Source organism: Hippoglossus stenolepis, chromosome 22 (genome assembly GCF_022539355.2).
Source record: "Hippoglossus stenolepis isolate QCI-W04-F060 chromosome 22, HSTE1.2, whole genome shotgun sequence".
Taxonomy (NCBI): domain Eukaryota; kingdom Metazoa; phylum Chordata; class Actinopteri; order Pleuronectiformes; family Pleuronectidae; genus Hippoglossus; species Hippoglossus stenolepis.
In genome coordinates this window covers 16,005,797-16,018,564 of record NC_061504.1, presented here as the reverse complement: position 1 = coordinate 16,018,564, position 12,768 = coordinate 16,005,797, and the positions used below count along the sequence as shown (strand labels likewise).

Genomic DNA, 12,768 nt, shown 5'->3' with positions numbered 1-12,768 from the left:
ACTTGTGTTGAGGGGCAGGGATGAGATTAAAACTAAAGAGGAGATCGTATTTAATTAATCTCGCACTCGTTTTCTCAGACAGGGAATGAACGTGATAACTTTAGGAGCTCCAGAGACAATAAAGAGACTATTTTGACACCAATCTAATGCCTTGATAATGTCCCTGTCCATGATGTGATGCTCTAATGTGTTTATAATGTGACACTAGGGCTCAGAGGCAAAAAGCTGCAGTGCTGTAATGCGTCGTTTACTCGTCGCACCGACCAGAGCAAAGTCAGAACAACATCCCTTCAGTCACAATCCATTGAGCAGCGAGACACATGCACATCCTTTGGGCTCAGTAACTGGAGCAGTGAAGTTATAGTGTTTTTTGGGGGGGGGAATTACATAACCCCCACAGACCCCCCATCACACCTTTCATCACACCTCGTCCTCATCTTTCTGTGCCTGCGTCTCACCTGTCCTCAAATGTCTCGGCTTTTTTAATCTGTCAACCTCACATCTCCCCTTTTTTTTTTATATTACAAGTTGATGGTTCTGTGCCAGCAATTACATTTCCTCTCCGATGATCATTTCCCAGACTCGTAGCTTTTATCTCTCTTGCTGCACCTTAGCATTTCATATTCAGTGACCCCTTCTAATGACGTAGCCTCTCCTCCGTCATGCAGAGCTCGTGATCGGTGTCTCCCTGAAAAACTAAAATATAATCTGTAGGGATCTTGCAGCCGAAAATGATGGAGCCCTCACTTGAGCTAAATCCGGCCTAAATACATGTTTTTTCCATCTATTGATGCTTATAAGCCCCATTAGGCTCAATTGTGGACAAGTAATGATCCTTATACTTGCACGAGAACACAAACAAGCAGCGACACGAGGGGATAGAGAGCTCGAGGGAGGCTGCTGCTGTGGCTGCCGGTTGGCAACGCTGACAGTGATTAATCAGTCTGAGCTTCGCCAGGCAGACGTAATAAGAAATGAACTCCAGCAGCGGGGTCAGATACGACAGGGAGCCCCTATGAAAGTGTCTTGAGAGCAAGAAGTCCAATGGAGACTGAAGCTTTATGAATCACGAGAGTCACAAGCTATTTGTATCGGTTTGGTGATTCACTCATAAAACCTGCAGTAGGTGACCTGGGCAGTTATTTATTTCTCTCAGTGCATCAGGAATAGAAAAAGACAGCGATGATAACTTTGTCTGGAGAACTTTAAATTCTAAGGTGATCCATTGTTAGTTTTATAAAATCCACTTTAAGCAACGTTTAGCGAGCAAAGTTGTTGGTGATAATTAAATTGATTGGTAGAAAACACTCGGTAACTTGGCGCAGTCAAGATATCAATAAGTAAATGTCACGGTAGCGTCACAAGATAGCTTTAAATCGACAAACAAGTATCAGCTTTAATTAAGTTGATCCATCGTTAATATTATAAAATCCACTGCAGGCGGAAAATGTAGAGTGTCTCACTCTGACATTTTCCTTCACACATGCACCTCCTCCTCCTCCGGAGACAAAGTTTGTTGCCTCTTCTTCTCTCTCTCTGCACCTCAAAAGCAACTCTTTCAAACAAACTAGCATCACTCCTCCTCCTCCTCCTCCTCCTCCTCCTCCTCCTCCTCCTCCTCCTCCTCCTCCTCCTCCTCCTCCTCCTCCTCCTCACGCTCCCTGAGCTCTTTCAGCCTCTATAATAGCATTTCTTCAGGGAGGACTATGGTTCCTTGCTTTCCAGCCGTGCCTTTTGTCCAAGCCCAGCAGGGGGACTAAATCAATGGGGCACTTGAATGGACTTGCTGGGAATGGAAAAGGTTTGGCAGTTGTTTTTTATTGCGCTCTGGCCGTGGATTTAGGCGGAGAGGAGATGAAGCTCCGCAGCAGACAGATGCAGCTCTGTCAAGGTGAATAACACGGCCACAAAACCCTGCTGTAGTTTTACTGCAGTTGGCAGTGATGATACTGATGGAAGGCTGAAGCCTGAATGGGTAGAAGAGACACGAGGGGGGGGGGTTCGTAGCCTTGAGGTTGGAGGCCCCAGGTTATAAATTCCCACTTGGGAATGTGAGTCAGTATTTCTGACCCCTCCCTTTACATGAAAACTGGATGACCTGAAAATTAAAGTTAAATATGTGACATCATTATGTCAAAGAGGCTTATTATCAACATTTTTAGACTAAGTACACGAGGCAGGATCAGGCTACAGATGAGGACACTGTGTTTTCTGTTTTTGGGGACTTGAGCAACTAAACAAATTTAGAAGTTAAAGTCTAAACACTTTACAGGCCGACGTCATAACCTGAAGTTTAAGATCTAGATAAAGAACTTTTTATACTTGACAATGTTGTTGCGTCATTTCAGGAAACTCTAAAGGGCATTTAATTGACATTTTGTGACATTTTACAAACCAAACAACAAATAAAGTAAATACTAGTCACTGCACTAATTTATTACACATAAAAAAAACAAATATTCTCTAGTTTCAGCTTCTCACACGACAGGACTCACAAGACAGATAGATAGATAGATAGATAGATAGATAGATAGATAGATAGATAGATAGATAGATAGATAGATAGAAGGATAGAAGGATAGAAGGATAGATAGATAGAAGGATAGATAGAAGGATAGAAGGATAGAAGGATAGATAGATAGATAGAAGGATAGATAGAAGGATAGATAGATAGATAAAAGGATAGATAGATATATAGAAGGATAGATAGATAGATAAAAGGATAGATAGATAGATAGATAGAAGGATAGATAGAAGGATAGATAGATAGATAAAAGGATAGATAGATAGATAGAAGGATAGATAGAAGGATAGAAGGATAGAAGGATAGATAGATAGATAGATAGATAGATAGATAGATAGATAGATAGATAGATAGATAGATAGATAGATAGATAGATAGATAGATAGATAGATAGATAGATAGAAGGATAGAAGGATAGATAGATAGATAGATAGAAGGATAGATAGATAGATAGAAGGATAGATAGAAGGATAGATAGATAGATAAAAGGATAGATAGATAGATAGAAGGATAGATAGATAGATAAAAGGATAGATAGATAGATAAAAGGATAGATAGATAGATAGATAGAAGGATAGATAGAAGGATAGATAGAAGGATAGATAGATAGATAAAAGGATAGATAGATAGATAGAAGGATAGATAGAAGGATAGAAGGATAGAAGGATAGAAGGATAGATAGATAGATAGATAGATAGATAGATAGATAGATAGATAGATAGATAGATAGATAGATAGATAGATAGATAGATAGATAGATAGAACTTCAGGCCCTGACCTCTCACCTTATGAAAATCACAGAAAGGATTATATTACATATACTACATTAATAAAAACATTGCTGTTCTACCATGTGAGGCTCTCTGGACCATCAGAATGTACGAATGCTTGTATAAAGGACGGTGTCGCCTCACTCAGGGCACCAGAGGCCGTTTGAAATAAATATCTAAGGGGTCAGACTTTCAAAGCATGTGGGGGCACGAGCCACGCTTTCATGTGTCATCCCTCCGCTCGCCCCCTACGTCAGAGCCAACCCTGCAGCAGCAGCTCCTGACATTTCATTTCCTCTGTCTTCCCCTGAGTGGTTTGAGGTCCCTTTGGAGAATATTTTAGGTTGTAGATTAAATGACACCTGCTGCGATAGCTGAGGGCGAAGAGGGAAAGAGAATTAAAGGGACAGAAAAAACCCCAGAGGTGAGACATTAAAAGTCCGATAGAGATGAAAAAAGAAGATGTTTCAACTGGCTGGTTTGAGACGATCTCCATTATTAATCTGTCAGTTATACAGACAAATTAATTATGTTAATTTACAGCAGGATGAGTCAGGGCTTATACTCGCATGTAAGTCTTATTTTACAATCCATTACTAGTGAGAAAGAGCAATATGCACAATACTAGTGATGTGTTAGCTAGCTAGCGTATACTCTGGCTCGCTAACCATAGCTAGATCAACAAAATAAAACTCAAAATATATACTGGATTATTTAATTTCTTGTGGAAATTTTAAATCTCAAATCTGTCCATCGCCATTGGCTGGTTGATGTCCGTGTTTATAAAAATCAAGTCCAAAAGAAATATTAGAAAAGCAGAAAAGGAATCTAACATTTATTCATCTGCCGACTTCACTGGGAGAAAACACTGAACCTTTGTTTATGGTACAAAACCTGTTTACCCTGTTGGAGCAGGGATCTGCAGGCTGAGGACACAGACAAGGTTAAATGTTAATGAAGCTGAGTCAAACCTTCAAACCTGCTCTGAACTTATTCACACAAACAGAATGCATTTATTTTGTTTTCTACACTTACCAACAACACACACACACACACACACACACACACACACACACACACACACACACACACACACACACACACACACACACACCCTGCCGCCGATAATAATGCAGCTAATGTAGGTAAAGAGGAATAAATGACTTTGGTTCAGATGGACAGATTATTATTATATCATTATATATATTATGGTGATTACACAGTGTTAGATTAAAAGGGATTTATTATCTTTATCTTTCTGAAAAACAGATCCTCAGCTCTGCAACATGAATGTGGTGATAACAGATGTGAGACACAATCTGGACCCAGAACAGTGTCAGGACCTGGTGAAGTGTTTTATTTCTCACGTGCATCGAGGCTCAAGTTAAAGCCTGTTAGAGATGAAGCCCGATGGTCACTACACAAGTGGCTGCTAGCATCATCTCTTGTTGCCATGGTGACAAATTGAATGGTCCACATATAATAACATAACAAACCTGATGAGAAATGGATGGAAACAGGATGACAACTTATATTAATGTGTGTTTGTGTGTGTTGTGTGTGTGTGTGTGTGTGTGTGTGTGTGTGTGTGTGTGTGAGGCACCAACAGACACCTGGTCGTCAGTGAAGGTCACCGTCATCATCAGGGAATTACACACACACACACACACACACGTAGCTCCAGTCTAATCAGTGTGAAGGAGGCCATGTGGTTAATGAGGTTGTGCCTCCTGTCGATCTCTGCTAGATGCCAGTGAAGGAGATGCAGAGTTTGCCATAAATAAAGTTGTTATGATTGAAATGATAACTCAACGAAGAGCTAAAGAGGAGAATCTAATTAAACAAACATCTATTGGTTCCCTGCTTTGAAAATGTGAGAATTTTCTCTTTCAGTTCATTATAATTACAATAATTAGAAAATTACGGTTTGATGGATTTGGTTGAACAATACAAGCTATTTGAAGACGAGCTGTAACTTGTTAAATCAGGGTTCACCCCGGGGTTGTACTGGAAATAATTGCACTTCCTCTCTGAGTCATAACTGAATTCTCAACACTGAAAAAAAGAAATAGCCATGTGTAAATCTGCAGTCTTGGATTATTAGCAATCCGTCCCCGTGGTTTTGCAATCAGTGCCTGAGGGGAGTGAGTAGAACACACAATGTCTTACGGTGAGTTTGACTGACTCTGCCAGAGGATATCTTTTATTTTTCATCAGCATCTTTTCCAAGAAACAGAAAACATCGCTGCAGAACTAACGAATACGTTTTCTCAGGCTATTGAAAGTCTATTGAAATTGTATATTGCAATACCTACATTGTATATATTGTTAGGTAAGAGCTATTCGGAGAAATCTGCTGGAATAAGTGGCGCATGAATGATGGGAGAGACTGGTTGGACCAAATCCAGTAAATTAAACAGGTGACAAATGAAAGTGCCCTTCACGCTGATAAACAGAAACAACAAGAGGCTGCAGCCAGGCCTCCAGCTCTGTGAGGCTGAGCTCTGAGCCAAATGCAGCTGGAATATCATCCATTTACAGGAATATGGTCATAAACCAAACTAATGGACACTATTTAAAATCATGAGCAAGGTCGCAACAATTCATCCTGAAGGAGGACGTAAATGTCACAAAGTTTCAAGGCAACTGATGAAGAATTTTGATAAAAATGTAAATTTAAGGGGACAAAATCGAGCAAATGTCCTCACACAGAGTGCACGTGAGGTTAAACGTGCACAACAACACACAACAACCACCGCAATGAGCCAAAAAAAACCCCGATGTTGTTGACACGTTACACTGTGATGTCCTCGGAGATATTACCTCTGTTGTGGGATAAACACGACTTAATGAGAGAGCAGACTCGGGGGGGTGTGTGGATGAAAGCAGCCTGTGCATCAAGGTCTTGAATTATCGGAGACAGTGATGGTTTCCATGGTAAACACATGGAAGTGAGCAGAGTTAACAGTTCCAGGGAGCAGCTACATTTCTAAAGGCTGTGCAGACAGAGGATTTAACAACATATCGAGGCTGCAGGAGCTGTGAAAACACGATTGTGTTGCTGCTGCACAACTTTTCTGCAGAGCTGAGACCTTGAAGAGGCTGAAAAAACCCTGAGGAGCGATACAAAATGTCCTGCATCTTCTTCCTTTTTCTGTTTCCTTGTTTATGGGCTGGCAGGAAGAGCCCCATTATACCAGAGGGCTTACATAACATGATGTTTAGCAGCATTTTGTTGTGCACTTACTGGCAGACTGGGGCACATGATGCATGCACACGCAGAGACGTGCAGCGTCAGCACAGTACGCACACAGACACTGGGCAGGGACTGGCCCAGGGATGCTTCTCTTTCAGACACATGACTGCAGCGATGACCCGGGCGGCCGAGACAGTGACGGACAGGAGGAACATGACCTCCTGCTCGAGCGCTCGGATGCAGAGAAACTTCAGGGATGTTGTAGATGATACAAAGCTCTGTGCAGTATAAGAGCCTGTCCATGATCTATGACTTGATGTAGACATTCCTCAGACGTTACTCAAGCAGCAGAGGCCAATTACACATTTCCCATAGAGAGAGAGACGTGCTGAAACTTGTCTTACTCAACCGTTAACTGTTAAAGACAACTTTCCCGGTATAGATCTAGCAATAACAACAACAAAATTAAGTTAAATAACATGAAGAAAACTGCATGAAATCAACTCTTTCATGCTTAAAACCCTTAAAAATCTATTATCTTATGACAGAAAGCTGCACAAAGAATGCCAGGGTTAGACAATTTACAATCTTGGTTTGTAACAGAGCACATTTCAGTGGTAAATCAACTTTGTCTGTGTTACGTAACTGTCACCCGAGTGAACGCAGGGTTCACAAGGGCAATAACTCAGAGCTGATTACATCTGAGGACTGAATTCATCTTTTCATTCATGCAGAACAGCTCAAAAAAACACAGAGCAGAGACGAACATCAACAGCAGGGAGACAGATTCAGGGAACAAGTGCAAACGCTGTACCTCCGTCACGTAGATGAGTGGAACAGCGCTGTGGTTCTTCCTCATGCCTCCTCTTCCTCACCGCCTGAGGTCAAAGTGCATGTCACAGCAGCTTCAGAGGACCCCTGCATATCAGAGAGCTGTGTGTGTGTCTCTGGAGGGAGAGGACTTCCCTCTGAGGGGGAGGAGTGTGTGTGTGTGTGTGTGGGTGTGTGGGTGTGGGTGTTTGTGTGTGCGTGTGTTTGTTATTGTGAAATGTTTTCTCTTCCTGTTTCTGCAGCTATCACTCACTCCAATCCCAACTTGCTCATGCACTGCCTCGTCCTGAGCTGCGTTCCTGACCTCTAGCGTCCTCACACATTCTGCCCTGCTGGGGAAAGACCACCTTAAAAGGCTTGAAGCAGCCAGGAGGAGGTATTTCTCTGATCCCTATCTGCCACCCTCCACCGGCTCGGGGCGGGCACACAACCGTCTGACAGCAACCTTTACTGCCTATCATGGGTGGGGGGTGGGGGGGCATGATGGTGCAAGATGGAGAGGACGGTGGAGGGGCGGTGGGGGAGGTGTAAGGGAATGAATGAGTGTGGGAATTTTGGAGTTAGTGCAGGAATCTCCTGCCAGACTCGAGCCCTGAGGGGTGAACGCACTCTACAGGATGGAGACTGACAGCTCCTCAAGTCTGTAGAGCCAGATAACAGCCTGTGTGTGTGTGTGTGTGTGTGTGTGTGTGTGTGTGTGTGTGTGTGTGTGTGTGTGTGTGTGTGTGTGTGTGTGTGTGTGTGTGTGTGTGTGTGTGTGTGTGTGTGTGTGGCTGGACTCTGCACCCACTCCCACTCCTGTTCAAAGACCTTCTTTATGAGGGGGAGTGTTGCTTCTTGTCAAGCAGCCGACTCACAGGATAATAAACAGGCTTCGTGTTTTTTTTCATCTGGAGAGTCCGGAACTAACAAAACATTTATTCAACTGACAAATGTTTTCTTTGTATATCTTTTCCCTCTGTGCCTCACTTTAGGTTTCTCTCCCTCTTGTGTGCAGAAACACACTCGAGTTAAATGAACAGAACTGGGACCTTGACATTTCTGCAGCTTGGTTCGATGTAGGGGTTCCTCCAGGTCCCCTCAGGTCCCCCCATGTCCCTCCAGGTCCCTCCAGGCCCCCAGGTCCCTCCAGGTCCCCTCAGGTCCCTCCAGGTCCCCTCAGGCCCCCCCAGATCCCCCCAGGCCCCTAAAGTCCTTTAAACGGTCCAGTGTGTATATACTCATTAAGGATCTCAGACGCTCCTGCAGGAGTCAATTCTGTGCCAAGGGAGGAGGTCTGGCATTAATGATGCAAGAGGAGAGGAAGAGGAGGGAGAGAGGGACGGAGGTTCAGAGGAGGAGGAGGACAGTCAGGAGATATGACAGTTGGCAGGGGGGAAGCCGCAGAGGGAAGAGGTCCAGACAGAGGAACGTGTCTCGACATCAAGACTCTTCAGTCTGTTTCTGGTGCCCAGCTGGCACCAGCAGCATTTACTGCTGCATCAGCAATTACAAGAGAGATTATCTGCTCCATTTGCAGAGGATGAATCAGACGCTGGCTCTCAGCTAATGCAGGACAAAGACAGAGCATTCATCCAATGTGAATCTGACTTCAGGTTGTGGGGAACGTCAGACACAGCTCAGGTTTACTGTCGGCCGTCAGAGCATTTTCCAGCTCATTGATTTTAATAATTAATTTCAGGGCTTTGTCTGGTTTCCATTCTGAGCAGGAACAGTCTCCCGTGGTTTCTAAATAAAGACCAGAGAGGCTTGTTGTTCTGAAACCGCTGAGTCAAGAGGACGCCAGAAGCCCTGAGAGCCTCCTCAGCCTCTGTGATGCAGCCGAGGTGACAGAGCTGCCTCCTGGATGCAAATCAAAAGGAACGACGCCCCCTCTTGGATACGAAGCACTCACACACACACACACAGAGGAAACTCACATTCAGCTGACTTTCCTCTTCTTTTTCTTTTTCCTCTTCTTCTTCGCCTTCCTCCTCCTCCAAACTGTCCTCTCGAGGAGAAAGGAATGAAACTGTGAGTCTCCTCATTGAACTGCTCCGGATCCCTGAAACCAGAAGAACCAGCAAATCACTAATGTTTTTTTTTTGTTGTTTTAAAATTCTACAAAATAAAATATCTTTTTCCACGTAAACTTGCCTCTGTGATTAATTTATGAATCTATGTGACATTAATAAGCAGCATTTTACTTTTCTTAGTTTTAACTATTTCAGTTTTAGTCCAGTGGAACCGAACGTCGGGTTCAGGCTCCTTCAAAGAGTCACCTGATAAATCCAAGAGGTTTTCAGATGATTAATGTGAAATCTGACACACACATTACTTTTAATTAATAACCTTACTTTGTTAATTAAATGCTGGATATTTATTTGACCTGTCAAGGCCTAAGAAATTAATTAAATGGAACCAACTGATTATGTTTGGTGGAAGTGATAATAACTCCTACAAACTAGACTCCGTTTCATATGAGGCAAGACAAAAAAGATTGTTCAAAACCAGTTTTAATTATGGTATCTATGTTATTTTATTTATGTAAAATAACTTATTTGTTTAGTTACTCTGGATTAATTATAGCTGTAAAAAAATACACAGTATTTCCATCTGAAATGCAGTAGAAATACAATAGTAACTACAATGTGTGTGTGAAAAGTAATCAATAAAAATCTTTAATATCTAAGTTTAATGTTAAAACAGTGGAAATAGAACAGTGCACAAACCTCTGAGTCTTCAGTCCTACATGAGAGTTCTGGTCCTGGCTGGAGATTCACAGAGACTGAGTCATGAGCGTGTGGGTGTGTGTGTGTGTGTGTGTGTGTATTTTGAGTCCAGTCACTTCCACACACACTCGTCAGCTCTCTGCAGAATCTCTTCGCACCTCAGTGAGAAATGCTGCATGTTGCAACTTCCCCTCAGCTCAGCATAATCCTGCAGATTAACATGCAACAGAGACACGGTGCAGTAAAGTGACTGAGACACAAACCACTGGACTCTAAATGATGTACGTGGTCTAAATACGGTTTGTGATTATAATCAGGCTGAGTCCTTAAAGAAGAATTAACTGTTACTTCAATTACACAACAATTAGACGATCAGTCAATCGATTAGTTTCCACAAAACAACTGATCAATAAGTCGAGATGAAAACTGGCATATTAATCAATAATGAAAATAACTTTGTTGCAGCCCCACAGCTGACTCGCTGCTCTAGTAAGAAAACCCAAATGGTTAAAAACAACTTGGCAACACTGGGAATAAAGTAGACACATTAAATTGGTGGAGCCTCTTTCACAAAAAGCAATTTGTAAACACCAATTGCAAATAGTCTAAATAGTGGATTTATTTCCACAGCTGCCTTCTCCCTCCGGAACTCTCCCCAAACAAATCAGAGACTGAACTGTGCAGCTTTAAAACATGAATTAAAACCCAACTCTTCAGAAGCTTTAAAGTTGTACTGTGACGTGTATTTAATATTTTTTAGTTGATTCCATTTGGCTGCAGAGGTTGATCAGAAATCAGAATTTAATATTATAGAAGTTTGGCAGAAGATTCCTAATATGTCAGATATTGGAGCTTCATCCACCACGAATCAATTCTCAACCTTTGGGGAACACAGAGCTTCATGTAAGGACTGCGACGCTCATTTCAAACATTTGCGTAGAGATTTTATTCGGGTACATGTTGGATACAGAGGCAGGAAACCATTAATTTACAGAGTGGAGAATGCAACGTGCAGGTCAGAGGTCACTGGGCTGCAGCTTTGGGGGGAACCCACTCGTGGATCTTCTTGCGGGTGGTGGAGTACGGCACGTACTGCTGCGCGCTGCCGCTCACGTTGAACTGGTGGATCTCAGCCAGGAACTTCTTGGGCTCCGGTGGGTGTGTGGTGGGGGGGTGGTCTGTCATACAGTGCAGCCAGCAATGCCTAAAGAACACAGATACGATTTTATTGATGCTGAGATTTAAGCCCATGTTGCATATGAGGAAGTTTCCTAAATGTTTTTCCACCCTAACTTGAAATAAGCATATTAGAAACATTCGTCATTGTTCTGTGTGAAGTGAATTCACTCTTTGGACGTTTCGCCGTCTCCACCATGACGAGTAAATAGTGGACAAACAAAATACACTTATTATGAGTTCAACTTCCAAAAGAAACATTAAACCTGATGACTTCTGTGTTGAATTTTACTAAATTTAACACAAAATCTCATGACAGCACGTGAAAAGTGTCCAGGGCCAGTCCTGATTACATGATTTTATCAGTATCTTATAACTAGATTAGAAACAAAGTTATTATCTTTCCCGATAAATTAATTATTGCATAGTAACTACTGTAGTTTATTGCATTATCTTGATAATAAAACACGGATGGTACCATTCAGCGGGCACCATGCTGCCGTCCACCTCCCACATGGTGTTCTTTCCGTTCATCTCGGTGGTGTAGATCACCCAGCGATGTCGCCCTAAAACAACAACAACAAGCAATATCTTTACAACTGGTTTGCAAAAAACAAATGTTGTAAAAGTGATAATACAACAAAGAACCAACGAATTTAGCTCTTTTGGGAAAATCCACTCACCAAAGAAATAGTTCTTATTGTCCTCAAAGTATTTGTTTCCATATTTATCGACGCCGACCAGGGCTCCGGTCTTCACATCATTCGCTCTGCAGACGAAACAATAACAATAATAATGTTAACGGTCCCAACACAGACAATTCACTCTTATTTATTTATTAGCAGATTGTCAGTGAAACAAGCAAATAGAAAACTTTAGCTCAAACACAACTTGTGACCCGAATAAATCAGAGGCGACTAAAGTTTTTAATGTTTATCTCAGTCTAGATACAGATGTTGTAAATAAAGACCTTAACCAGCTGTTTCTGGCTGAGTTAGCTGTCAACATGCTAACTTAGCTCAGCTGACTAAAAGAGCTAAGACAAGATAAAACCAAGTCACGCTTCTGTTTCCTGTTTATTATAAAGTTTCTCTCAGACTCGTGTCTTTAATCTCACCTGAAAAGCTGCACGAGAAAACCTCGCACTCCCCCGTGACCTCCTAATTGTCCCAAAGCCCTTCGCACTACGTTCACATACTCCGCCATCTTCACACGGACGAGTTACCGAGACGGACTGTGCGCTGGCATAAACAGTCCGGGTGACACGCGTACCAGGGGGAAACATCGTTCCAAGTAAAAAAACAAATAACTTCAGTTTAAATCAGAGACTGTATTTAAAAATATGAACAATATAATAACTACAATAATTTAAAATGATTTCACATTGATTAGCACGGCTTCTATTTTATAATTATACCAACAGATCCAATTAAATAAAAGTATAACCTTATATTTGACGCTGTCCGACCTTGTGTTTTCACAAAACTTTCATAATCATCAAACATCAATTTAAAAACATCCTCAGTTTATTATATAAACTATAAAATATATTTGATGTGT

At 42.0% G+C, this 12,768-nt stretch overlaps 2 protein-coding genes across 2 annotated transcripts in view; both read right to left on the bottom strand.

Annotated features, from left to right (window-relative positions):
* Nucleotides 1–7,446, bottom strand: part of tmcc3 (transmembrane and coiled-coil domain family 3) — a 33,596-nt gene extending 26,150 nt beyond the window's left edge. The window contains exon 1 of the mRNA XM_035147654.2: nt 7,305–7,446. Within this exon, the coding sequence (XP_035003545.1) occupies nt 7,305–7,349 (45 nt within the window). The 5' untranslated portion in view covers nt 7,350–7,446. The remainder of the gene's footprint in view (nt 1–7,304) is intronic.
* A 3,508-nt stretch (nt 7,447–10,954) lies between these two features.
* Nucleotides 10,955–12,479, bottom strand: ndufa12 (NADH:ubiquinone oxidoreductase subunit A12). Its single transcript, XM_035147427.2, has 4 exons — nt 12,326–12,479; nt 11,892–11,977; nt 11,687–11,774; nt 10,955–11,236 (listed from the first exon to the last, which is right to left on the bottom strand). The coding sequence occupies exons 1-4, from the start codon at nt 12,412–12,414 to the stop codon at nt 11,056–11,058; spliced, it is 444 nt and encodes a 147-aa protein (XP_035003318.1). The 5' UTR covers nt 12,415–12,479; the 3' UTR covers nt 10,955–11,055.
* Nucleotides 12,480–12,768: the final 289 nt, after the last annotated feature.